This window comes from Zonotrichia leucophrys, chromosome 25 (assembly GCF_028769735.1).
Source record: "Zonotrichia leucophrys gambelii isolate GWCS_2022_RI chromosome 25, RI_Zleu_2.0, whole genome shotgun sequence".
NCBI classification, from domain to species: domain Eukaryota; kingdom Metazoa; phylum Chordata; class Aves; order Passeriformes; family Passerellidae; genus Zonotrichia; species Zonotrichia leucophrys.
In genome coordinates, this window is record NC_088194.1 from 1,622,781 (window position 1) to 1,648,324 (window position 25,544).

General features: G+C 62.8%; 6 protein-coding genes across 15 annotated transcripts; 2 read left to right on the forward strand and 4 right to left on the reverse strand.

Annotated features, from left to right (window-relative positions):
* Nucleotides 1-569: 569 nt before the first annotated feature.
* On the reverse strand, nt 570-2,473 carry PMVK (phosphomevalonate kinase). The gene is made up of 5 exons (XM_064732521.1): nt 2,355-2,473; nt 2,149-2,212; nt 1,472-1,624; nt 993-1,122; nt 570-819 (listed from the first exon to the last, which is right to left on the reverse strand). Exons 1-5 carry the CDS (start codon nt 2,435-2,437, stop codon nt 683-685), a joined length of 567 nt encoding a protein of 188 aa, XP_064588591.1. The 5' UTR covers nt 2,438-2,473; the 3' UTR covers nt 570-682.
* A 909-nt stretch (nt 2,474-3,382) lies between these two features.
* Nucleotides 3,383-6,836, reverse strand: PBXIP1 (PBX homeobox interacting protein 1). 2 transcript variants are annotated; one of them, XM_064732760.1, is made up of 11 exons: nt 6,771-6,836; nt 6,189-6,267; nt 5,890-6,001; nt 5,739-5,806; nt 5,510-5,669; nt 5,208-5,420; nt 5,104-5,127; nt 4,949-5,022; nt 4,739-4,867; nt 3,688-4,652; nt 3,383-3,607 (listed from the first exon to the last, which is right to left on the reverse strand). In XM_064732760.1, the coding sequence occupies exons 2-11, from the start codon at nt 6,246-6,248 to the stop codon at nt 3,550-3,552; spliced, it is 1,863 nt and encodes a 620-aa protein (XP_064588830.1). In that variant the 5' UTR covers nt 6,249-6,267; nt 6,771-6,836; the 3' UTR covers nt 3,383-3,549. The 2 variants fall into 2 exon arrangements, with proteins under 2 accessions (XP_064588830.1, XP_064588831.1); XM_064732761.1 differs by having other exon boundaries at nt 5,510-5,654; nt 6,771-6,835.
* A 111-nt stretch (nt 6,837-6,947) lies between these two features.
* Nucleotides 6,948-8,866, reverse strand: PYGO2 (pygopus family PHD finger 2). Its single transcript, XM_064732777.1, has 3 exons — nt 8,703-8,866; nt 8,562-8,611; nt 6,948-8,486 (listed from the first exon to the last, which is right to left on the reverse strand). Exons 1-3 carry the CDS (start codon nt 8,824-8,826, stop codon nt 7,413-7,415), a joined length of 1,248 nt encoding a protein of 415 aa, XP_064588847.1. The 5' UTR covers nt 8,827-8,866; the 3' UTR covers nt 6,948-7,412.
* Nucleotides 8,867-9,108: 242 nt separating this feature from the next.
* Nucleotides 9,109-20,585, reverse strand: SHC1 (SHC adaptor protein 1). Of its 9 annotated transcripts, none has more exons than XM_064732766.1 (14): nt 20,501-20,570; nt 18,578-18,659; nt 14,022-14,183; nt 13,761-13,831; nt 13,409-13,472; nt 13,031-13,150; nt 12,569-12,622; nt 12,432-12,483; nt 12,125-12,251; nt 11,468-11,636; nt 11,226-11,283; nt 10,951-11,118; nt 10,180-10,442; nt 9,109-9,949 (listed from the first exon to the last, which is right to left on the reverse strand). In XM_064732766.1, the coding sequence occupies exons 2-14, from the start codon at nt 18,587-18,589 to the stop codon at nt 9,821-9,823; spliced, it is 1,449 nt and encodes a 482-aa protein (XP_064588836.1). In that variant the 5' UTR covers nt 18,590-18,659; nt 20,501-20,570; the 3' UTR covers nt 9,109-9,820. The 9 variants fall into 9 exon arrangements, with proteins under 9 accessions (XP_064588836.1, XP_064588837.1, XP_064588835.1 ...); XM_064732767.1 differs by lacking the exon at nt 20,501-20,570 and adding an exon at nt 20,419-20,472 and having other exon boundaries at nt 10,951-11,115; XM_064732765.1 differs by lacking the exon at nt 20,501-20,570 and adding an exon at nt 20,419-20,472.
* An 82-nt stretch (nt 20,586-20,667) lies between these two features.
* CKS1B (CDC28 protein kinase regulatory subunit 1B) lies at nt 20,668-21,567 on the forward strand. The gene is made up of 3 exons (XM_064732779.1): nt 20,668-20,820; nt 21,123-21,250; nt 21,317-21,567. The coding sequence occupies exons 1-3, from the start codon at nt 20,762-20,764 to the stop codon at nt 21,367-21,369; spliced, it is 240 nt and encodes a 79-aa protein (XP_064588849.1). The 5' UTR covers nt 20,668-20,761; the 3' UTR covers nt 21,370-21,567.
* A 149-nt stretch (nt 21,568-21,716) lies between these two features.
* On the forward strand, nt 21,717-25,536 carry FLAD1 (flavin adenine dinucleotide synthetase 1). The gene is made up of 8 exons (XM_064732771.1): nt 21,717-22,032; nt 22,128-22,887; nt 23,271-23,418; nt 23,612-23,710; nt 23,792-23,981; nt 24,337-24,410; nt 24,492-25,198; nt 25,402-25,536. Exons 1-7 carry the CDS (start codon nt 21,880-21,882, stop codon nt 24,625-24,627), a joined length of 1,560 nt encoding a protein of 519 aa, XP_064588841.1. The 5' UTR covers nt 21,717-21,879; the 3' UTR covers nt 24,628-25,198; nt 25,402-25,536.
* The last annotated feature ends 8 nt before the right edge of the window (nt 25,537-25,544 follow it).

The window sequence follows — 25,544 nt, forward strand, 5'->3', positions numbered from 1 at the left end:
TGTAGTGCACCGGGCTGCACCGATGGACGCGTCCCGAACGACCCCAAATCTGTTTAACCCATTGGGTTCCCCCCCGGGCATCCCCCCTCCTTTGATATGATCCCTTTTAATCCGTTTAGAGGCCGGGGATTACCAGCAGCAGCCGGAGCAGGTGTTCCCATCCCGGGGTGGGTCACCCATGGACGGGGGGCATGGTGTGTGTGTGTCACACGGTGTCCCCAAGGTTGGGGTAGAGCCAGAGTATGGGATATATACACACAGATCTATTTAGGGCCCTAATCCCCCCTCAAAACCCCCAGCCCACCCAGGCACCCCCAGCCCCTGCAGTGCCCAGCTGTTGCAGGAGAGGAGCAGATGTGAGTGTAGGAGTTTGGGAAGCAGATAATCTGTAGGGAATTGGCTGCTAGAAACCTTATTAAAAGACACCACGGAACATCCAGCTGGTGACCCTGGCTTGGACAGAACTGCAGGACAGAAGTTCTGACCCCTGAAAGCTGGGAAACCCATGGTGACCGTGGGGCAGGATCATCTGTGTGCCCCTTCCCCAGAAATAAGACACAGGCCCAGTGTGGCAGTGGTTCTCAGTGTCAGAGCTTTATTCCAGAACAGGAAACAGCGGGAGGTGGAGATGAGGGGCTGGGGGGCTGATGCAGCCCCCAAGCCCCAGTGGAGAGACATGGAGCTATAGGCTCCTGTGGACAGACTGCACCAGCTCCTCCAGCTGCTCGCCCAGGGCCACCTCATCCCCGTCATTGGTGATCACCCAGTCAAAGGCCACTCCCTGGTCCAGGCCGCACTCAGATTCGGCGTCGTCCACTCCTGGTAGCACAGAGCCCAGGGAGGCCCCAGGGATGGTCAGGATGTGTCTGTCTGCACCCCCAGCACGGCCTCACCCCCAGAGGTGGGGGCCTTGATCCCCAGCCTCCTGCTCCCAAGGAAGGGCAGTGGAGGCAGCAGCCCCAGGTTCGGTGTCACACCAGGCACTCGCTCACCAGTGACAAACACCCAGTTCCTCCTCTTCCTCGTCTCCTCAGTAGCCACCACCCTCACGGTCTGCACCACATCCCCGTAGGCGGCCCGGAACCACTCCACGTCTGAGAGGCGCCGTGTGTCGCTCACCACCTGCACAGGGCTCCATCATCAGCACCCGGCCTGTGCCCTCAGTGCCTCTGTGCACCCCCAGAGCTCACCCACAGCGGCACAGGGCATCAGGGAACCCCCAGAGCTCACCCACAGTGGCTGCCGGACCCTCAGAGCTCACCCACACCGGCTGCAGGGCCCCTGTGCATCACTCACCACCTGCACAGGGCTCCTCCATCAGCACTCGGCCTGTGCCCCCAGGGCCCCTGCACCCCCAGAGCTCACCCACACCGGCTGCAGGGTCCTGGAACTCACACCAGCACAGGACCCCCGGTGCCCTCCCGGTGCTCACCCACACCGGCACAGGCCCCGGTGCCCTCCCGGTGCTCACCCACACCGGCTGCAGCGCCCCCTGCACCGCGGCCCGGCAGAAGAAGCCGGGGTCGGCGCGGCGCTTCTCCTCGCCCCAGCGGATCATGTCCTGACGGAACTTCTCCTTGTAGGCGCTGGCATCCAGGAGGCGCTCAAAGTCCAGCCCGTGCTCCTGCGGGGAAGGAGGGCTCAGTGGGCATGGCCTGGGCACACAGCATGGCATGGCATGGCACGGCTGCCGTGGCACGCCACAGCACAGGGATGGGATGGCACAGCACAGCACAGCTCGGCACGGTGTGGTACAGCACGGCCGTGTGATGGCACAACGTGGCACAGCATGTCCTGACATGGCATGGTGTGGTGCAGCATGGCACAGCATCAGATGGCACAGCACGGAGCAGCAGGGAAGGCAGAGAACAGCCAAGCACATGCCCTGGCACAACTCAGCGTGGCACGGCACGGCACGGCTCGGTGTGCTACGGTGTGAGCGTGGCACAGCACAGCACGGCAGTGTCCTGGCACAGCTCGGGGGGGTGTGGCACGGTGTGGCATGGTATGAGCATGGGACGGCACAGCATGGCAGTGCCTGGCATAGCTCGGGATGGTGCGGCGCTGTGTGTCACGGTACGAGCGTGGGATGGCACAGCACGGCAGTGTCCTGGCACAACACGGCAGTGTCCCGGCACGGCTCGGTACCTTGGCGTACTGCTCCTTGAGGGGCCCGGAGAGGCGCAGAATGGTGCAGACATCAGGGCCCAGCCTGCGGGAGAGGAGTGAGCGGGATGGGCACTGGCACCGGCTCCACTCGGCCAAGTCCCGGCCTCCCTGTGCTCCGGTACCGACCCCGCCCTCCGTGCTTTCCCCGCCCACACGCCCGGCCCCAGTCCCGCCCGGCCCGGTACCGGTTCCGCAGCTCCTCGGCCACGAAATCCTTCCCCGATTTCCTCTTCCCGCTCAGCAGCAGCACCGAGCGCGGCGCCGCCATCGGCGCCTCCGCCCCGCCCCTGACCACACCCCTGACCACGCCCTCGGTCCCGCCCCTGCTGGCCCCGCCCCCGGCAGCCCGCCCGTCTCATGGCGTCCCCTGCCGGGCAGAGCCCGCACCGCAGCGAGGCTGTCCCGGGGACACGGCGGGTTCTACCCCCGGTACTGCGCACCCCGGCAACCCTCTGCCTTCCCTGCCTCCGGTATCCCGCACCCCGGCACCTCTCTGACCCCGGTATCCCGCACCCCGGCACCCCTCTGGCCCCTCTATCCCCGGGATCCCGCATCCCTCTGCTCCCCTGCCCCCGGTATCCCGCACTACTCTGTCCCCGGTATCCCGCACCCCGGCACCCCTCTGCCCCCGTTATCCAGCACCCCGGGCACCTCTCTGCCCCTCTGCCCCCACTTCCTCCTCACACCCTCCATTCTCCTCTGATGCTCCTTTTCCTCCTGCTCCTCCCAGCATCTGCATTTCCCCAGCACTCTTCCCCCCACAATCGCTACTCCTCTTCTGCACCCCGCTTTCTGCCAGCATCCATTTCCCCCAGTACCCTCTTTTCTCTCTGAGCACCCTTCCTCCTGAACATCCTTATGTCCCCTCTGCACCCCACTTTTTCAACTGTTCCTCACTTCCTCCTGCACTCCCCTCTCCCTTCTCTAAATAAATTTCCCCCAGTGCCCCCAATACCTTTTCTTCTCCCCCAGGAACCCCCTTCCCCTCCAACACACCACATTCCTCTCTGCCTTGCCTTTTCATCAGCACTCCCTCTCCCCCAGCAGCCCTTCCTCCTCCCCTCCCACAGCACCTTCTTTGCCCACAGCACTTGAGTCCCCTCTGCTCTCCCCTTACACGCCCTATTCCTCCTCTGAACCCCCATTTCTCCAGCCCTCTTCTCTCAGCACCTCCCTTTCCCCCACCCCCATTTTCCCCACATCTACACAGCTCTGCCCAGCAGTGACTTTATTCAAGGTGGCAGTGCAGCGTCACACAGTGCATTTGGTTAGGGATGTGGCCCTACTTGGCCCTACAGGGTGTGGGCACCCCTAGACCCCATAAACAGCATGTGGGGAGCCCTTGTGTGGGGGTGCTGGCACACAAATGCCCCCCTGGCTCTACCCACGTGTGCCATGCTGCCTTGGGGCTCTCTGGCTCCACATGTTCCCGGAGGTGCTGCAAGAGAAGGGAAAATGTGATGGGCAGCAGTGGGAGGGAATCCCTGGGGACCCCTGGCACTGCCCACCCCAGCTCACCCACTGTAGTGCCGCAGCATGAACTCCTCAAAGCCGTCAGCCGCCTTCTTGTCACCCTGCTCCTGCCACGCCACATCCTCCAGCAGATCTTCCACATCATCCACAAAATCCACGAACCGCAGGCGGTCGTGGGCAAAGACACCGTCGGCCCTGAAGGCGCCATCGAGCTGCGGTGCCAACCTCCCAAATTGTCTCCCCAAGCCCAGCTGCCCCATGAAGCTCTCCAGCAGTTGCAGGAACTGCACCTTCTGCACCGGCTCCAGGGCAACCCCCAGCACTTCCCGGCCCTCCTTGTGGGCACAGTCAGTCACCCCAGAGCAGCCCTGGGGTGCCCGGTACCGCTTGAGCCAGGGCAGGTCGTGGGAATCACGCCGGGGGTGGCTGTGAGATGGCTTCCCCCAGGTTTTGCCTGGCTTGTGCTCACGGGGGGCTCGGGGCTCCTTCTTGTGGGGCTTGCCCTGCTCTCTCCTCTCCTGCTCATGGGGGGATCCCCTGGCACCATGCTGCTTGTGCCACTTGCTCTCCTTCTCCACTTTGGATGGCTTCTTCCAGGGTGTGGAGAAGGACCTGTCTGCCTCCAGCACCTGGGCCAGGTGCTGCTCCAGGGCGCTCAGCTCCTCCACGAGCCCCTTGAGATCCCCAGAGCCCCGCACACGGTCCAGGGTGTCCGCCAGCTCCTGCCGCAGCGAGTCCAGGCTGCTGTGCTGCCGTGCCGCGGCTTTGCCGTGCCCTGGCACACCCGTGGCACGGGGCTGCTCTGCCCGTGGCTCCCTGGGGCTGCCAGGGCTCCCCGTGGCCTGCAGGCGCCGCAGCTCAGCCTGGGCCTGGCGCAGCGCCGTCACCTCCCGCTCCAGCGCCGCGCGCAGCCGCGCGTTCTCCGTGGCCAGGCTCTGCTGCTGCGCCCCGGCTGCCGCTGCCTCGCCCTCGCTCTTGTGCAGCAGCGCCTGCAGATCCTCCTTGTGGGCCTGGGGCAGGGGTGGGAGGCTGTGAGAGGTGGCAGCAGGAGAGCAGCACTGGGATGCAGCACAGAGATGTGGTACTGGGCACCAACCTGTAGCTCTGCCTGCATGAGCCGGATCTCCTGGTTCTCTTTGGCCAGCTTGTCCAGGAGCTGGCTCATGGACTGCATGCTCTGAGGGCCCCCATCATCGGGCAGAGGGGGCTGCTGCTGCTGGGAGTCCTGGAGGACAGGAAGGTTGGGAGCCCTGGGGGTGTTGAGGACACCTGCCCTCACTCAGCCCTGCTCAAGACCCCTCCTTACATTGCTGTCTATGGACAGCAGTGACTCCTGCTCCCCAGCAGCCACGTCCCAGCTCCCCATACTCTCCACAGGGCCTGCAGAGAAGGATACGGGTCTGAATGTCCAGGCTGCTGTGAGATGTCCCCCTGCCCAGGCGGGATGTCACCTCTACTCACCATCTGCCACGTCGTAGATACCACCTGGGGAGAGGAGGGGACAATGAGGGGACATCTGGACCTCACCCTGTCCCTGGGGCCTTGGCCACTGGGACCCCACTTACCAGTGATGATCAGCAGCCCCACAACAACCACGGCCAAGGCCCCCAGCAGGTAGGTGCTCATACTGAGCCCATCATCACCAGTGTCTGGTGTCCCCCGTTGTGGGGCAGGTGTGACAGTGGCAGGCTCAGGACGGGGTTTGTGGCCTGGCCGCCACCGCAGCCCCTCCATGTTGTCGTCACTGCTGGTGCAGGACATGTCCTCTGTTGTTGGCCCTAGAGGGAGATGGGGGAACCTCCAGAGGGTCTACACCTAAATACTGCCAGCAGAGATTCCCCCAGGCCAGCCCCCTGTGAGGCCTGACCTGCTGGGGGGGTGTCAGGGCAGGCTTGTGGCTCAGCCTCAGCCTTCAGCTCCTCCTGCTCATCGCCCTCCAACACGCTGGGCTCTGCAGAGCCATCCAGGGCAGGCTCTGCCCGTGCCTTGGAGTCCTCACATTGCTCTGGCTCCTGCAGACACAGGCACTGGGGTATCCCTGTGTGGGGAGCAGCCCAGCAGTTCCAGCTCACCCCCAGCCCCCCGGTCTGACTCACCCCCTGCTCGCTGCCCTCAGGGCACAAGCTCTGCCTGGGGACGGTGGTGGCACCATTGGCAGTCACAGCTGGGGAGAGGCAGAGCAAGGTCATGAGACACCAGGAAGGTGACACCAGGCTCGCCCCATACCCCTCCCTGGTGGTTGCCTGCCTGTGACTGTGTCCTGGGTGCCTTCATCCTCCTCCTCCTCCTCTGGTTCCTCATCGTCAGAACCGTGGGAGGCTGAGTCCTGCTCTGGGCCCACCGTGTCAATGGGCAGACCCTGGGGGAGGGGGTGCATAGGGGAACACCTTTAGCCCTGACCTCCATGTGCCCACTCTGCCTGCAGCCCCAGGTGGGCACTGTGGGTGTGCCCGGGGGTCTCCAGCTCTGGGGGGCTGCCCCCAAGGCATGGGGTCAGGATGTAGCCCTGGAGATCTCAAGCAGTGAGGGGGGTTGCAAGCCCTCACCTCACCACCTGCCAGCACCCAGCTGCTCTCTGAATCTCGGGAATCCAATTTCTCCGCCATAGGGACAGTCCAGCGCTACCTGCAAAGGGACAGACGGGCGGACACACGGACAGTGGGACACAAGCCAGCTCCCAGGACCGGCTGGATGTGACTGGGAGAGCCACGGTGCCGGTGCCAGCCCGTCCCTGCAGCCTGTAGCTGGGAAGTTTTCAGGGAGCCGTCCCGGTGCACCGGCTCTGGGCTGCTCCCCCCTGCCACCAGCTGCCGCCGCGGGGTATTTATAGCCGGTGATGCGACTCAGCAGGTGGACGGGAGCCGCAGGGCCCGGAGTGGGGGAACCAGGGGCCCCGGTCGGGATCCCACCGCCCCACAGCAAAGCGGCAGCACCGGACGGGGGGTCTCGAGCAGCCCCCGCCCCTCTCTGTCCGTCCCACTTCCCCGTCCGGGACTCAGAACCGGCCCCGGTGCTGACAACCCCCTCCTCTCCGCTCCCCACGGCCTCTCCGAGCTGTGCCCGCGCCCTCAGCCCCGTCCTGGCTCGGTTGGGCCCGGCTGGGGCAGCGCTCCCGCCGCTCCCGGTACCTGCGCCCGCCGCGTCCTGCCGGGAACTTTCCCCGGGGCCGCCGCCACCGCCCCCGCGCACGTGACAGCGGCAGCCAATCACAGCCGGCGGCGCAGCGTCGCGAGGAGGGGGCGGGGCCAGCGGCCGGTATCGAACACCCGTCCCCCCCAACCCGGTACCGGACAGACACCGACACGCGCGTTTCAGAGTTTTATAACGACGGTACAAAAATTTCAATTAACGGTTGGCTAAAACGGACGGATCTGGGGTGGGGAGCGAGTACCGGGAGCATCCCGAGCACCGGAGCAGGGGACACCGGGACTGTCCCGTGAATGTGGAAGGGGGCACCAGGAGCGCTGCACATCCCGGGAGGTGCCCCCCACAAGGGTAATGACCCAAAAGGGGGCACTGTGGAGCACCAGGAAGCCCCAGCCCTCAGTGAGCCGGTACAGCGGGGCCACAGCAAAGGGCTGACACCGGCATGGCCAGCACCGTCTCCGGTCCCCTGGAATGTCCCGGTGCCAGGCAGTGCCCAGTGAGTAGCCACAGCCAGCGCATAGCAGCAGCTCTCTGGCTGGCAGGGAGGGGCGACAGCTACAAAAAACGGGTGTTTGGTCCTAAATCAGTGTGGGGAAAGCTGTACATGGCGGCTGAAGGGCGGCTCAGCCGTCGTTGGCGGTCACCAGCTGTCCCATGCCCTCCCGGATGTAGACCGACTGGATCTCCTTTGTCTTGAGGCAGAAGTCGCAGGCCCAGACGGCGGAGGCCTCGGTGGTGAGCAGCCCATAGGCGTTCTCGGTCATGCCCGTGCACTCCCGGTGGAACCACTTCTGGCAGGAGGCCTCGCACAGGATGGCGTCCTGGTCGTCGTTCACCTCGTTGCGGCAGGCCCCGCAGGGGTAGACGAGCCCCGGGGGCGGCTGGTGGCCCGAGGCGCTGCCGGCCTTGCCGGGGGCCGGCAGGGGGAGGCTGTTGCTCTCGGGGGTGCCGGCGCCGCGGCCGCCGCTGTTGGGGGCGAAGCCGGGCTGTGCCCCGTTAACGGTGGCGGGCGAGCCCGAGTGCTGCTCCGGGGCGAAGGTGCTGGGGGGAGGGTTCTTGCCGCCCTCCTCGCTGCTGGCGGGGAAGCCGGGATCCGCCCCCGGGAAGGGACTGGCCGTGGGGGGCAGCGGGGGCATGTTCTGCCCGGGGCGCTGCATGGGCGACTGTCCAAAGAGGTTGCTGGGCTGGCTGAAGCGCTGAGGCACCGCTGGCCCCCCGGGGGGGTTGAGGGCTGGCCCCGGTCCCATTTCCCCCCGCGGGGGCTGCCCCATAGTGGGGGACATCATGGGCCCGAAGCCCCCGACGGGCCCCTGCATGAGCTGCCCCATAGGAGGGCTGAAGTTCTGTCCGAGGGGCTGGCTGAAGGGCTGCCCGCCGAAGCTCAAGCCCCCCGGCTGCACGTAGTTTGGATTCTGGGGGGGCATGCTAAAGGCCGGGCCCATCTGCCCGGGGGCGAACGGCGGCGGCTGCCTCCGCAGGGGCTGGGGACCCCCGCCGTAACCGGGGGGCACCTGCGGCGACATCCCCCCCTGCATGCGGAAACCGCCGAACGGGACCGGGCTGCCCAGGAACGGGGCGGGCGCTGCCCCAACCTTGGGGGCCCCGAAATCATCCTCGAAGGGGTTGGAAGCCACCAGGTGATCCACCATGGGGGTGGGCGGCGGGGCGAACTCCGAGAGGTGCGAGTAGGCAGGGCCCTGCGGGGAGAAGGTGGCGGTCAGGGTTGCTGCGGCTCGTCCCCGGCCCCCGCGCCGCCCCGAGCCCGGCCCTACCTGCGTGTTGGATTTGCGCCGCTTCTTCTCGGGGCTCTTCATCTGCAGCCCTGCGGGGACAAGCGAGGCCGCGTCAGCGGAGCCAGGGAGACCCCCACCCACCCCGCTCCCGGTTCCGCTCCCGGTTCCCCCTGTGCTCACCTGCCTTGCCCTGCTTCCGGCCGGGCCCGCCGGCGGCAGCGCTGCCAGCGGGGTGCGGGGGCCCCGGCGGGGCCGGCGGGGCCGGGACCGCTCCCTCCAGCTTCTCTGCGTGAGGGGCCGCCATAGCCCTCACAGCGCGCGCGTCGCCGCCATGGCCCGAGCGGAACCGGAACCCGCGCGGGGCCAATCACAGCGCGCGGTGGGCGAGGCAACGTGCGCGAGACTTGCCAATCACCGCAGGTTCCCGCCCCACCACCCGTCGGACCAAACCAAATGCAGCGCGATGGGGGGGCTGGAGGGGGGGGGGGGCGGTGACCAGACGGGACAAACCACGAACGAGGGCCCGGGGGGGAACCACCCGCCCAGCTCACACCGCGACCCCTCCCAGCTCACACCAGGCAGGACCTAGAGAAATACCAACTTTAATACAACCGCCAGTTCCTTTGGTATAGCGGGGCAGGGGCTGCGAGGCTGCGCTTTGGCTTGGGGGAGTTACACTGTGCATGCAGGGGGGTCCTCCCGCCAACCCCCCGGGGCTGCCCGGAGCTGCCCTTGCCCAGCCGGCATGGGCATGGAGGGAAGGGGACATGGTGGCAACGTGTCCTGGAGCACAAGCATGTCACGGAGGGGGTACAGGGTGCTGGGAGCACGGGGGAGGCTCTGTAACCAGCCCCTGCCCTTGCATAAGAGTGTGGGACCTGCAGGGTCAAGGCACAGAGTTAACACGTAAAGTGATCCGGTACAGTCGAGGGCCTCGTGCTTGGGGGAGCAGAGCCCCCCACGGGCCCCCTCCTTGGCCCAGGGGCCAGAGATAAGGACAGGCTGCCTCTGGCTCAGGGGGGCTCAGCTCTGCCAGTCCTGAGCCCGTGCTGGTGAGCACAAGAACAGGCTGGGTTTTGGTAGGAGCTGAGCTGCTCTGCAAAGGCTGGAACAATTCCCTGCCCTGCAGGCACTCACAGCCTGAGCCCCCCATGGCCACCAGCTCCACGTGGTGAAAGGAGAGAGGCCCTGTCCTCAGGCAAGTCCATGCTCAGTCCGGGTGGAGCACCTGGAGAGTCTGAGGGCTCCCTGGGGCACGGAACAGGGCGCAGGGCTGCGCGTTGGGGTGCCCTGGGCGCTCACAGTCTCCTCTCCACGGGCTGCTGCAGGCACATCTCACTGCCGGCTGAGATGATGGGCAGGTGATTGTCCATGTGGTAGCTGATGAGGTGGCTGACGCTCTCAAAGCGATGATCTTTTGTCCTCACCTGGGGGGACAGAACAGGGGTGCTCAGGATGCTGTCAGTGCCCATGTGAGGCCACAGCTACCACCCCCCTTGGCACGGGCTGGGCACAGAGCTAGCACTGCAGGCTCCAACCCATGCTCTGCCCATCCCCAAAGCCAGCCCAGCAGTGCAGAACCCCAATGCTCTGGAGGCTCTGATAACCCCTAGGACACCCCGTGCTGCCCCAATCTCCATCCCCTACATGGACTCACCACTCCCTCGGGATCCACGAGCAGCAGATGCTTGGGCTGCCCACCCTGCAAGCCAGTCAGCACATACTGGCCCGGGGTGGTGGTGCTCTCCCTCACCAGGAAGTCCCCGTTGACCTTGAGCAGCTTCTCGGCCTCCTTGCGGCTCATTTTGCCGTGGTACCAGGGCTCCCTCCTCAGCTGCTCCTCCATGGAGGCCACAACCTGGGCAGGGGGCAGCCCCACAGGCACAGAGGGGGGCACACGCAGGGCATCTTCAAAGGGCTCTGCAAGGACAGAGGAGCTTTGTAGGAATGTGCCTCTTGGTGAGGGAGTGACAAAACCATCCTTTGTCCCTTTAAAAAGGAAATTTCTATTTTGGATTAAGTGAAAAGGCATCTCATAGGACTTGGAGGACTTCAAACTTAAGGATAGCTAATTGGACAGGAGCTAAAAAGTCTTGCTTGGGCAATTTACTAGGAAGAGAACAAAGAAATTAATTGCTTTTGGGAGGTGTTTTACTAGGGGCAGGATGGCTTCTTGTACTTGGATTGGTTTTTCTCTGTAAAGAGTTTGATATTTTGCCTATGAAAACATTTTGTTTCCAGCGCTACCACAGAAGCCATTTTGCTGCTTTTATGCCTTCTAAGGTAGCTGAGCTATCTTGGGTGTGAAATAGATCTCTAAGAGCTTATGAGACCTGGCTTGAGGAGACTCCTAATGCAGAGCAGGGGGACCATGACCAATCCCAGAGCCACCTCTACACAGCCCTGGCTGCAGGCACTGTTCACTCACTCATGTCAAAGAGGTCCCTCTGTGTGCTGCCATTGGCCGTGGCAGGGGTGCTGGCAGCTGGAGCTTGTCTTGTCTTGTCTATGTTCTGTACGTTGACGTAGGACGGGTCATCAAAGAGGTCTGTGCGCCCAGCTGTGCCTGCTGGAGCTGGGTACTTCTCTCTCCCTGCTAGCAGGAGCACTGTGGTCAGCAGGGTGGGCTTCAGCCCACCTTGGCCCCCCACCATCAGAGCACTGGGGGCCCATGGGAGAGGATGGAGACACCCACCACATTACCTTGGGCAGGAGCGTGCTGCTTCTGGGCGTCAAACTCCCCACCGGATTGGCCAACAGGCTGCAGGGAGAGGCAGAGATGAGCCCCCATCCCCTTTTCCTGCTCACCCCCCTTCCTGCTCCCCACACCCCAGAGACACCAGGGAGGCACAAATAACCCTCAGCAGAGCCCATGGCCCACTCAGGGTCCCTACATCTCCCTTATCAGATGGTGCCTCCCCGAGAGGATGTGCCCAGAGCCTCACCAGTGTGGCACCCAAGTGATTTGGGGTCTGAGCTGCCCCATCCTGCAGCCGCATGTCCACGACCCCCCCAATGGGAGGCTCCTTGCCAGGGAAGTCGTTGTAGTACTGGTGATCTGGGGCTGGTTCCTCCTCTTCTTCATCCCAGGCAGAGCCATCAAACCCTGCCATCCTGGGGGAGCACAGCACAGATAAGCCTGTGACAGCAGCCAGGGCTGCATCTCCTCTCCAGAACCACCTTCCTCCTTGTCACACCACCCTTCTCTGACCTGTCACAGACATCTTTTCATGAAAAATCCTTTCCTTAGGATTTTTCCTTCTGAGAAGCTGAGAGGCCTCAGGAACAAAATGTAAACAATGATTATCTGCTGCTGTGGAATGCAACAGGTGGATTTGTGATTGGCCCATCTTGGATGTTTGTAATTAATGGCCAATCACAGCCCAGCTGGCTTGGACAGAGAGCTGAGCCACAAACCTTTGTTATTATTCTTTGCTATTCTATTCTTAGCCAGCCTTCTGATGAAACCTTTTCTTCTATTCTTTTAGTATAGTTTTAATGTAATATATATCATAAAATAATAAATCAGCCTTCTGAAACATGGAGTCAGATCCTCATCTCTTCCATGACCCAAGAACCCCTGTGAACACTGTCACACTGACCTGTCGTGGGGGGTCACCAGCTTTGGAGGGTTCTTCAGGTACTGCTTGAAGCGCAGCTCAAAGGCCTGCCCGATGGTGCTGATCACATCCTGGGCCAAGCCCTCAGGACACTCCAGGATATGGCAGGCTGGATAGGAAACACAGGGCTGGGATTGTGCAACTCCAGCACCAAGGTTCTCCAGACCTGAGCCTGCCCTGTACACCCCAGAGCTTTCTTAGGGGTCACCCAGCTCCCCCCTACATTGAGCTGACCCTGAACACCTCCAAAGTGGGGTTTTGGCATTGAGGACCCCTGCAGCACCCTCACCTCTCTGATTGACGGGGTCTTTGGCAACGTAGGCAACATATTCAGCTGTGTCCTGTGGGTGAGACAGCAGCAGTGAGGCTGGGGCAGCTGGGGAGCACTGGGCAGAGGGCACAGATGGGGATCCTGCAGGTACTCACCGGGTCTCCCCCTGATGCGAAGGAAATCGACTGCATGTGGTGGTTGGCGATGATCTGCAAGGAGGAGAGCTTGTTGGACACAGCCAGGAATGCCTTGTCACCCACCCACGGGTGGCAAATCCTGCTCCTCCCCAGGGCTGACCTGCCATGGGGGCTCAAAATCCTCCAGAGCCCTGGTTACGAGCCACAGACCACCAGGAAAAGGACTGGGACATCACCAGGACTGGGGTCAAAACCAGGAGATCAAGGGGATTTGGGTCTCACAGTCTCTGGGAGAGATCCCACAAAGCATACAGGATATTCCTCTCACCTCTTCAGCCCCAGGGACTGTGGGAAGGTGAGCACTCATCTCACAGCCCATGCAGACATTCCCTGGGGAGGCTGGGGCCACCCCCTGCCCCAGCAAGATCTGAGCTACATGAGGATTCCTGCTTGTCCAAACCAACCCTTCCCCATTCTCACCTGCTTGCAGTCTGAGGCCATGAGGTTGAGGCTGCTGGTGGAGATGGTCAGGGTGATGGGCATGCCTGCAAACTTCAGGTTGCTCTTGCCCAGGATGGAGTTCAGGGAGCGGCTGCAGGGCTAGGGGCAAATGGTGGAGTAGAGAAAGGGCTCCCCAGACCAAAGAGCCCAGCAGCAGGAGGACAGGGCACATCCCACTGCTGCCAGCAGAGATGGGCACCTTGTCCTCTCCTGTGGCTCTGGCCCAAGCCTCAGCCTGGAGATCAGAGCCCTGGGCTGACCAGCACAGCACTGCCAGCTGGGCTGGGATCTGGTCCTTGGCCCTGTGCCCAAACCAGCTACAAACACTCCCCCTGCAGCTTCCCAGCCAGGCCTCACCTTCCTCCTCCTCACGGCTCCCTTGGCACCAGGCACAGCCTCACACACCAGCCCAATGGCCTCCCTGCAGGGAGTGCAGTGAAATGTCAGCCCCCACAGTGCCTGCCTTGCCCCAAGACCCCTCCAAACAAACACAGCACTGGGAACAGTGGGGACACAGGGATCAGCAAAGGATAAACAGGGTGACAAAGTGGAAACTCTCCGGCAAAGTGAGAGTTTCTTTGGGTGGGCAAAGTGCACTGGAATTACTGTTTGATGGGCTGCAGCAGCTGCTGGCCCCCACTGAAAGGCCCAGACAACTTCCTCACCCCTCCCTAAAATGAGCAGCCCCTGGGGGAGAGGCAGAGCTCACCTAGTCACTTGTGTCCTGGTGTTGAAATCCAGAGCCCTCATGGACTGGAGCACTTCCACACAGCCCATGTACTGTGCAAGAGAGCGAGGTGAGCTTGGCCAGCCATGGAGTTTGTCCCCCAAGCACCCCAGCTCACAGCAGTAACTTCCCCAGGAATCCCACTGTCCTGTCCCCCACCCCTCCCAAAGATCTTGGTGCATCCTCCCACCAGGAGGTCCCCAAATCCCCACAGTGCCCCTTCCCAGCGTCCCCAGCACTCACCCGGACATGGTAGGAGACCCCAGAGCCCATGACTTTGTCATCTGGGTGCAGCCAGCCACGGGTGGGTTTGTTGACAAAACTGCCGTGGCGGGTCCACTCATCACCCCCCAGCTGGCCGCCTTCCACCCGCGTCTTCTTCCCACAGCTCAGCTTGTTCATATCCTGGGAACAGACAGTGACAGGTCTCCCTGAGCCAGGGCTGGCACCACCCCCTGGCACTAGTGCTGCCATCCCAGGGGCACCAGGCTCCCCTGGGCTGCTGCTGGCTGCAGAGCCCCGCAAGCTGAGCAAGTTGGCGGGATTGGAGAGCTTCAGGTTGGCCATTTTGGGGAAGAAGGAGCACAGGGTGGTAGGGCTCTCCTCCAAGTCAGGTGAGAGCTCCACGAGAGGCGCAGCGTGGCTGAGGGAGGAGGACAGGGAATCAGGCAGAGACTGCATGCTTGCAAGGGACTCCACTGGGGAGGGCAGCAGGCCTGCCACGGCCTCCTCCGGAGAGGAGACAGATTCATTCCTCAGGTGGCTGTATTTGCTCTTTTGCAGGAGATCCATGCTGGAGGCAGGTGAGAAGGGCCACAGGCGCCCTGTCCCTGTGGCAGTAGGGTGGATGCAGCCAGCTGGGCCTCACAGGGGCCCCACAGAGAGTCCAAGTGCCTGCAGCCGCCAGGAAGCTGCCCCCAAGCAGAAGCCTTGGCTGAACTCTGTGCTAGATCCACGCCAGCCCCACATGGCTGGCAGGGAGAGCTGGGCCTGGCACGCCGGGCAGCGGGTCCAGGGGCTGCCTGGCACAGCTGATCAGTCGTGATCAGCAGCAGAAGGATGTGCAGATCCGTTCAGACTGAGAGCAACGCGCCACAGCCGGGAGGAAACGGGGCCGTGGAGCTGCTGGCACAGGGAGGGGAGCTCAGAACGCTCTGGGCTCAGCCTGGAGGTCCTCAAGCAACAAAACCCATTGTCTTCATCCAGCTCCAGCTCCCTCTGCCCTGCTGCTGGGCTCGGCACGGCCACCCTCCTCCTCCCCACAGCTCGCTCCAGCCCCTGCGCCGCTGCCCGCTAAGAGGAAATCAAAAGCATGAATATTTAAAGCCCGGAGATGAGGCAGACACAGAGAGCATCCAAGCCCATCCCAGCCCTGCTCCGAGCACTGTCCAGGAGGGAACGAGGTCCTTGTGTGGCAGCCAGCGCCACCCAACCCACGTGCCGGCGGCGAGCAGCTGCTGTTGGCTTGCCGGGCTCTGCCGGGGGGAACAGCAGCGATGCTGAGATGACAGCGGCGCTCGCAGCTTCCTGGAATACGGGGACATGCAGTCCTTTTGAGAGCACAGATCTTGCCTGGAGGGCTGCTGGGAGAACAGAGGACGGCCAGGAGCAGGATACAGGTAAGGCAGGGCTCAGCACAAAGCCCCAGCCGCGGTGGGGAGCCCGTGGGAGAGGCTGCAGCGAATCGCTGCTGCTTCCCGCATGCCGGCTGCTCCTGCCGGGAGCAGAGACGGAGGGGCTGCGGCTGATCGGAAGAGCTGTGCTGACTCACAGGCGGCGGGGCAGGCTCTGCCCGGCTGCGCCGCGGCTGGGGCGGCAGCGCAGGAGGGGCTCCCGGCGAGGGGTGGGGACGCCGCGCTTATCTGGAGCAGAAAAATCAAGGTCACAGGCGGAGCTAGCGGGAGAGGGCGGCAGGAACGTGCCGGGGGGGAGGAAAAGTTGGCCCCTTCAGCGTCGGGGAGCTGGGTGAAACTCCCACCTGTGGATCAGGGGGCTCAGGGGCAGCTCTCCCTTGTTGTCCTACCCTCGGCGCACTTGCATGCAGCAGGAACTCGAGCCAGCCCGACTGTGCTGCCCTCCACAGCCCTGGCCCCACTCAGAGATGAGAGTTCCCCCCATCCCCTCTGGGATGGGGCAAGGAGTTCAGACAGAACCCAGGATCACAAGCCAGATCCTTGCGAACCACCAGATGCTCTGTCCACAAACCAAAACTGGGTAAACCCAGGCCAAGGAAAAGGCTCTCCCTGCTTGGAGCCTTCCCCCAGCACCGCTTGGCACCGGCAACTGCCTGCCCCACTTCACAAAGCGTGGCACACTGCCATGGGGACAGGGACAGCCACCACAGGGCTGCAAATTGCCACCTCCGTGATGTGAGGGGCTGTGGCACCATGCGAGCCTGTTATTGAAGCATCTCCTTGGCCATGCCCCCCCAGCTCAGCCACGGTGGTCCCACAGGCACAGAGAGCCTGGTACAATGCCATGGGGACAGGGAAAGCCACAATAGGGCTGGAAATTGCCACCTCCGTGATGTGAGGGGCTGTGGCACCATTTGAACCTGTTATTGAAGCATCTCCTTGGCCATGCCCCCCAGCTCTGTCCAGGCCAGCCCCCCCAGCTCAGCCACGGTGGTCCCACAGGCATAGAAAGCCTGGTACATTGCCATGGGGACAGGGAAAGCCACAACAGGGCTGGAAATTGCCACCTCTATGATGTGAGGGCCTGTAGCACACATGAGTAGGGCCGTCACTGAAGCAGCTCCTTGGTCAAGCCCCCCCAGCTCAGCCACGGTGGTCCCACAGGCACAGAGAGCCTGGCACACTGCCATGGGGACAGGGAAAGCAAAGCCACATCAGGGTTGAAATTGCCACCTCCATGATGCAAGGGGCTGTGGCACCATGTGAAGCATCTCCTTGGCCATGCCCACCAGCTCAGCCACGGGGGTCCCACAGGCACAGAAAGGCTGGTACAATGCCATGGGGACAGGGAAAGCCACAACAGGGCTGGAAATTGCCACTTCTGTGATGTGAGAGGCTGTGGCACACACGAGTGGGGCCATCACTGAAGCAGCTCCTTGGGCAAGCCCCCCCAGCTCAGCCACCTGGTCCCACAGGCACAGAGAGCCCGTGCTAGCTGTTCCACACTGCCTGTCCCCTCCAGGGGCCCCTGGCTGCTCACTCAGAGCTGTGACCTTCCTGTGGCCGCAGCAGCACTCCTCTAAAGAAAAGCAGGAAGCCCGGAGGCAGGAAGCTGCTGGCCCGGTGAGGGGCCAGTGCAGCCCTGCTGCCAGGGGAGCCTGATGGGCAGCACCAAGGGGCCACAGAGCACTGGGGTTTGCCCATGATGGACAAAATGGTTGATGTGGGCCTGGGCCTGCCTGGCACAGCAGCTCTGTGAGCCCTGATGCTTCCCCAGATGAGAGCAGGAGGGAATTGCAAGGGGGCAGGAGGGTGTCCTTGGCCCCTTTGCCATCACCTCCAGGCAGCAAAGGGCTCATGAGCCTCCCAGATGAAGCTCCTGCTCAGACACATTGTCACAGACATCTTTTATGGAAAATCCTTTCCTTAGGATTTTTCCTCCTGAGAAGCTGAGAGGCCTCAGGAACAAAATGTAAACAATGGTTATCTGCTGCTGTGGAATGCAACAGGTAGATCTTTGATTAGCTCATCTTAGATTGTAATTAATGGCCAATCACAGCCCAGCTGGTTTGGACAGAGAGAAGAGCCACAAACCTTTGTTATCATTTTCTTTCCTATTCTATTCTTAGCCAGCCTTCTGATGAAACCTTTTCTTCTAATCTTTTAGTATAGTTTTAATGTAATATATATCATAAAATAACAAATCAAGCCTTCTGAAACATGGAGTCAGATCCTCATCTCTTCCCCAATCCAAAAACCCCTGTGAACACTGTCACAGACACATCTCTGCTTTTATTAGCTAGAGTAATTCCTGATTCTCTCAGAACCTTCGAGGCCAGTCTGTAACAGCCTGTTTCAAGATGCATGGCAGCTCTTGGACACCAGAGGTGCTGCCATCACAGCCCCCCAGCCCCATCAGAGCTATATTACATCAGAGCTGCCCCACAGCGGGCTCTGAGTGCACAAGGCAAACCCGGAGATGTGCAAAGGCACAGAACACCAGCCCTGCCTCAACAGGCAGTCCCAAACCCCATCCCCAGGCTGCAGCCCTGCCCCTTGCTAGGCAGATGCCAGGAGCTCCTACCCCTGCAGCAGAGGATGAGCAGAGCAGCTGGAACAACTGCCCCCAAGGAGCTCTGGGGACATGTCCTGCTCCATGTACCACAGAAAGATCTGCATCATGAGGAACAGAGGGATGTGGTCTACTTTCAGGCACCTGAGACTGGGAATTCACACAGCAGCTGGGGCAAGGAAGAGAAGCAGAGTGGGGATGCTCAGGGCTCTGCTACCAACATCCTCCCTGGGAAAAAAACTGGGAGCTGAGGCAGAGGCCAGGAACACACCAGTGGTTTGGCAAGAAATCGCAGCAAGGTGCAGGTGGCCACACAAACATACAAACCTCACCATGGGCAGGAGGCCCCCTCTGTCCAATGCTGAACCTCAGGCAGGGGGGAAGCAAAGGAGAACACTCAAATCCAGCCAACAGCTGATTTTTTCCCCCACTCATCACAACAGCATTGAACAACATTTACTCTCCTTCACTCTGAAAGGGGGTTAGGAGATCCCAGTGCAGATGTGGGGAAGAGGCTGGAGACCTCCCAGAAGGCAGAGGAGGCAGGCAGGATCCACCACCGAAGCCACTGAGCCCTCCACCGAGGTCCTTACCACATACTCCATCGGCGGCGGAGGGCAGGGCAGGCCCCGGGCGGGGAGCAGACACAGAGCCCCTCTCGTCTGGCACTCCAACCTGTGGTTCAGGGACAAACAGGGAGTTAGGCAGCCCTGCCCCAGCCTGCTGAGGTGGCCATGGTGCCAAGAGGCAGACCCTGCTCCTCCATGCTGTCCACAGGTGGTTGGGGTTGTGGTTGCTGTACCACGCTGCTGGCACAAAGAGTAGGAGAAATCTGGAAACTGCCTTCTTGCCATTGGGAAGAAGATGGAGATGGGATGTGCTGGGACAGGAGCACCAGGCTGAGCCTGGCACTGCTTGGTTCAGATGGTATTGGGGGCCTAGAGTCACTCTGTGACCCTGTCTAGCCCAAAAACCAGTACAGGAAAGCCACACGCAAGGAGGGAGAGCAAAGGCAACCAGGGGGGCAGAGCTGCCCCCTCCTGCACCCCTTCAGCTGGCACCCTGATGCAAAACTATACACAGAGCCCCCAGGGCTGTGTCCCTTCCTCTCAGGGGACCGGTGAAGACAAAAGTCATGGAAAGAGTCTACAAGGGGTGAGCTGGCAGAGGCAGGAAGCTCTGTGAGGGGAAAACAAGGCAAGGAAAGCACTCTTCCCACTCCTCTCACTGCCACTGCCCAGCCGAGGCTGGTGGAGCAGGGCAGGGCAGCAGCCATGATTTACTGCTTGGCAGCAGTTGTACCTTTATCTGCCTGTGCCAGCTGTCGCCACCAGCTCAGAAAGCAGCGAGATAAGGAGGACTGTGCTTGGCCATGGCTGTGCAGATTGACCCCTGCAGCACCACGCCACTGCCAAGCAGAGGTGGTGACCAGGACACCAAGACTGGTGGCAGGGAAGGAACACCTGGACCCAGAGCCAGAGTGCTCAGCCTTACCAAAGGCCACTTGTGTCCCTCCCGAAGATGGAACACTGCTTTGCACAGCTCCAGAGGGGATTCCCCCACCAAAGAGCCGTGGGTGGATCCTCAAGCTCTGCTTGGCAGAGAGGAGATGGCATCTTCAGCCCCTCTGGTACAGGCTGGCACCAGGGCAGCCCTGGCAAGCACGGAAAAGAAGCACCCTTTGCCCACAGACATCTGCAGCGCCAACGTGGCAAAGCAGGGCCCAGGTCAGCTCTCCTTGGAAGCCGTGTCCGTGGTCTACAATCTGTGTGGGTGACCCCATCTAAGAGATTCAGGGGTAGAAGCAAGAACAGATGGGTACAACACGCTGCTGGAGAGCAGACACACACATCTCCAAGGGGGAGCAGCTACACAGCAGCCGGGTACGCTCCAGGTGCTCACTGCTGCCTTACTCTGAGGCACAGAAGGCGGGAGGGCAGCGCCCAGCACCGCAAGAACGAGGAACCCTCCAACTCCAGCCGGGCCCCGTCCCTGCCGGAGGTCGTGCCAGGCTCGGGGTTGTCCCCAGACCGTGCAGCGCCTCTACAGCCGGTGTCCTTCCCGTGCATCGCGGCACAGGCAGCAGCCGCCACACCGGGTGGGTCACCCCCGGTCTCAGCACGGCCCGGCACCGGCTCCTCCGCCCCCGGGTCCGGGCCTGCCCCACACCGGGCGAACGAGGCAGCTGCGAAGGGCGGCTCGGCCCTCCCAGCACGGGCAGCGGCGGCGGCGGTAGTACCCCCACAACTCGTTCCGCGGAAAGCAGCGGCGGCGGCGAAGTGGCGGCGAGCGGTGCGGCCTCAGTCCGGCGACACAGCGGCCGCGGGGGGAGGCACGGCGGGGCCTGGCCCGGAGTCCCGGGCCTTTAACGCGGGTCCCCCCCACCCCTTCCTCCGTCCGCGCTCCCTCACCGCCCCGGCCGGCGCGCGCTCACCGGGCACCATCGGTCACGCGCGGGCCTCGCTCTCCGCCGCTCCCCCCCCCCCCCTCCTCCCGCTGCCCTCACCGCCACTCACTTCCGGCCCGCGCCCCTCCGGCGTGGGCCCCGCCGCGCCCGCGCCACGTGACCCCCACGCCAGCCAATCACCGGCCGCACCCGGCCCGCGGGAAGCGGCGCGGCGGCCCCGCCGCCTAGCGCGCTCGCTGGCCAATGGGCAGCCGTTTCGCCCCGCCCCCGGCGCGGCGCTGGCCAATGGGAGCGCGAGGCGGCGGTGTTTGAAAGCGCCGCGGGGGGCGCCAACGGCTGCTGAGGCAGGGTACGGCGGGCCTGTCCCGTCATGGCGCACAAACAGATCTACTACTCGGACAAGTACGACGATGAGGAGTTTGAGTACCGGTAAGGAGCGGGGAAGGGGTGCCGGTAACACCTGCTTGATAAGGATGAGGGGGTCTCGGTTAAGGTTCGCTGCGGTGAGGGAGGGAAATGCCTCGGTGGCGTAGGATTAACGGCTCGCGAGTGGGAGGGGAGCGGGGGTTGAGTCGCTGGTGAGGCAAGAGGGGAATTATCCTGGAAACTCGGGGGAGCCCGGTGAGGGTTCTGTATGGGGTCACGGCGCTGGTGCCGGTAATAGCTCTCCGGTGGGGAATGAGGGGGTGTCGGGGGTGCCCCAGTGTTGACTGAGAGTTGCGGGGCTACAGGCACGTGATGCTGCCCAAGGACATCGCCAAGCTGGTGCCCAAGACCCACCTGCTGTCGGAGTCGGAGTGGCGGAACCTGGGCGTGCAGCAGAGCCAGGGCTGGGTGCACTACATGATCCACGAGCCAGGTGAGCCCCGCGGGGGAGCGGGTGGTGCCCAGGCGGCCCGGCCTGACCCCCTCTTTTGCCCCGCAGAGCCCCACATCCTGCTCTTCCGACGGCCATTGCCCAAGAAGCCAGAAAAGTGAGTGGCCCCTGGTCTGCCGAAGCTCTCAGTCCTTCCACTCTGAGAAAACACCTTTCTCCTCCTTCTTCTCGGCATTTCTGGGGGGCTTCACCCCCTGACCCTCGACGCTGCCTGAGTATCGTTTTGTCTGCTCGGCCCTGGTTCCGTGGGTCCTTCTCGTTGCGATGCCTCCAAAACTTCAATAAAGTGATGTTTGGGAGCTGTCTGTCTGCACTACCGGGGGCAGCTGGGCTGGATGGCGAAGGGGTCCGGTCCCGTGGAGTTGGTCCCGCGGGGGTTCCCGAGGAGGCTGCCCGGGGTCTGGGGGAGGCTTCCCGGGCTCACCGGAGAGGGCACGGCCGTGGATGGAGCTACACCGATACCCCCCTCTCCCCGGCCCTGCGATGGTTCCGTCCCCGCAGTTCCCGCCTCTCTGCCAATGGGATCTGGCGGGGCCGAGTGACTGACGTGCGGGCCGGCCTATGAGCTTGCGGGGCGGTGTCGCGGTGTGCGAAGGTGCCCGGGCGGCTCCATGTGGGGGGTGCTGCGCGCTGCGGGGAGGGTGCGCGGGCCTTTGCGCGCTGCCGCCTGCCGCCTCATGGCCGCTTCGAGCCCGGCAGCGGCGGTGACCCAGGGATCCGCCAGCACCGCCGGCATCATCATCATCGGCGACGAGATTCTCAAGGTGCGGCTGGGGACGGGCCTGGGCTGCGGGCATGGGGCGGGCTGGGGTGTGGGGTCGCGGCGCTCCGCTGTCATGGGCGTCTGCGGTCCCTTCAGGGCTACACGCAGGACACGAACTCGTCCTTCATGTGCCGGCGGCTGCGGGCGCTTGGCGTGAGCGTTGCCCGCATCTCCGTGGTGCCCGATGATGTGGAGGCCATCGCCAGCGAGGTGGCCGCCTTTGCTGCTCGCTTCACCTACGTGCTCACCTCGGGCGGCATCGGCCCCACGCACGACGATGTGACCTTCGAGGCCGTGGCTAAAGCCTTTGGGGAGCGGGTCGTCCTCCATCCCGAGCTGGTGGCGCTGGTGCACAAGTTCTTTGGCAAGACGGAGGAGCAGTGCCCTGAGATGAAGCTGGCTCGCATCCCCGAGTCCTCCCGCCTCAACTACGGCACGGACAGGCACACGGGCAGCGCCTTCAAGTACCCGCTGGTCAGTGTGCGCAACGTGTATATCTTCCCCGGCATCCCGGCGCTGATGGAGCGGGCCCTGGATGGCCTCGCTCACCTCTTCCGCAGCAAACAGACCCATTTCCACTCCCGCACCGTCTATGTGGCTTCTGATGAGATGCTCATCACGCCGGTGCTGGATAGGGCTGATGCCGCCTTCCGGGGCCGTGTCAGCTTGGGCTCGTACCCAGACTGGACCAGCAATTACTACCGTGTGAAGCTGACCCTGGACTCAGAGTCAGAGCAGGACCTGGAGGAAGCGTATGGCTTCTTGATGAGGGAGCTGCCAGCGGGTGTTGCTGTGCCGTTGGTGACAGACTGTGTCTCTCCAGCAGCTGTGGAGGTTTATGGCCTGGCTGAGTCAGGTACTGGGAAGAGGTGCTGCAGCACAGCTCTGTGCAGCCTAACAGGGCTGGGGCAGTGGGAACTCCAGCCTGGCAGCAAAGCTTGCCTGTGGTGTGCTGGGAGGCTTGAGGCATGCTGCAGCTGCAGTGGGCTTCATCCCATACAGGTGGGAATGGGATCTGTAACCTCAGAGCTGGTGGTGGCAGTGTCTGAGAGCACAGTGTGCAGCAGTAGCTGCAGTGCCACAGTTCCCCATGTCCTCATGATCCCTGTCACGTTGTGGCCCAGGTCCCTGGGCTGAACAAGCTCTTGGCTGTGGTACCAGAGGGTGAAGTGCCCTAGGCCCTGGGGCCGTGCTAAGGGAACATGAGCTGGGCAGGCACCAACTGTCCTGTCCTGGCAGGCTCGGCCCTGGGGCAGAAGGTGGCAGCAGCCCTGAGGACCATCGAGGAGGCTTTGGACCAGTACAGCTTGGTCCAGCTCTGCGTGGGCTTCAACGGGGGCAAGGACTGCACAGCCCTGCTGCACCTCGTCCATGCTGCTGTGCAGAGGTACCCACGCATGGGGCTCCAGGCTGGGGCAAGGCCCAGGGGTCCTGCAGACCCTGGCCAGGGCTCTGGGGCTCTTGATTGCTCCACCCTGGGGGAATGAGCAGATTCCTGGGCTCTAGCTGGTCGGATCTGGACGCTGCCTTGCCTCCATTTGCCATGGGTCAGAGTCCAGCTGCACTGGGTCTCTCTGCAGGCGGTTCCCAGCAAGGAAGGAGAAGCTGCAGGTGCTCTACATCCGCATTGTGTCCCCATTCCCTGAAATGGAGCAGTTCATTCAGGCAACAGTGCAGAGGTAGGAGGCACAGCGGGGTGGGCAGCTGCCCAGGGGCTGTGCAGTGCAGCCTGCAGCCAGCTGCCCACCCTGCCTGTGCAGGTATGGGGTCCAGCTCTGCACTGTGGAGGGCTCCATCCGGGAGGCCCTGGTCCAGCTGAAGGAGCAGCAGCCCCAGCTGGAGGCTGTCCTGATGGGAACGCGGCGCACGGACCCCTACTCACGCACCCTGACCCCCATGTGTGCCACAGACCCCGACTGGCCCCCTTACATGCGGGTGAACCCCTTGCTGGTACGTGGTCTGTGAGCCCACCCTGCTGTGGGGCTGGAGCTGTCGCCACAGGGCCTGGCAGGGGGATCTGATAGGGCTGGGAACCAGCAGTGATCCACCCCCATCCTGGACAGCTTCTCTCACTCCCCCAGAGTATTTGCTGCCCCTCTGTGCAGCTGTGGGTGCCCCTTGCTGCAGTGGTGCTGCTGGGTGCTGTTGGGCAGGGCTTGTTCTTGCCTGCTGGGGGGTTGCCCTGTGTTTGGGGAGGTGCTGGGAGGGCTGGTGGTGCTCTCCAGGAAGGTCTGGTTTGCTTCCCTGGGATTCAAGGGAGCAGCCTTTTGCCTCTGCCTCAATCCCTGCCCAATTCTGCCTGCAGGACTGGACCTACCGGGACATCTGGGAGTTCCTGCGCAAGCTCTTTGTCCCTTACTGTATCCTCTATGACAGGGGGTGAGTGCCCAGTGCTGCCCTTCTCACATGCACAGCCAGTGGCCCTGGCTGCAGTCCTGCAGCTGCTTCTTCCCTCCACAGCTACACATCCCTGGGGAGCATGACCAACACAAAGAAGAACCCAGCTCTGCGCTGCACCGATGCTCAGGGCCGGGAGAGCTACAGGCCTGCCTATGAGCTGGAAAATGAGGAAGAGGAGCGCACCTCCCGCCAGTGAAGGCCACATTCTGGGAGCCTCCTCCATTGGAATGCTGCTGGGAGTGACACTGAATAAAGCTGCTGCCTGTCAGCACTAAATAAACCTGCTGCAGTCTGCACTGCGCTGGCACGTGGTCTTGTTGAGCCCTGAGGGCTCCATGGGGCAGGAGTGGGAGGAACAAAAGGGTCCCCAGGTTGTGCCCTGTCCGTGCACCCACTATTGTAGGAGTTTTGGAAATGCAGAGAATGTGGCAGGTTCCAGTGCTTGCCAGGGCCCCACACGTCAGCACTGCTGCCTCTCCCACCGTGTCAGATCCTGCTGATTCCTCATGGGCCATGCACCTCCTCTGGAGCATGGCAGCCTGTCTGCAGGGTGCCCCCCAGCAGGTGGCACGGGTACAGGCCCTGGCACTGCCAGCACCCACTGCCACCTCCCTGGGGCTGCGCCTGGGCTCCTGGTTGCTGCGGCTTCTGTGGAAATGCTTCTACTTCCTTCTCTGCAGCTGGTGCATCCGTGAGCTGCTGGACTAGGGAAGGAGCCTCCCAGTGTCCCAGGATCCCGTCAGCCCCTGCCTGCCCTGGTGCTGTGGGTGAGTGACCTGCCTGCAGCTTGACTTGGCATGGTGCTTGGAATGTGACAGGGGCCGGGCTGTGGTGTTTGGGGGTGACAGAACCAGCCAAGGTGCTCCTGGAGTGAGAAGGGCCTGGCTGTGGCAGTTTTGGGGGTTGAGAGAGTGTGGCCTTGGTACTGGTCAGTGCATTGTTACCCCCTGTGCCTCTCTCCCCTCCCCAGGACTGTCCTGTTGCCCTGTGCTGATGGAGCTGATGGACCTCTGGCGCTGACACTCTGCTCCAGCCTGTGCTGCCCCCGATCAGAGACCCCAATAAACCTGAGCAGTGCCTGATTGGCTGCATCTGTTTGGGCAGAGCTCTGGC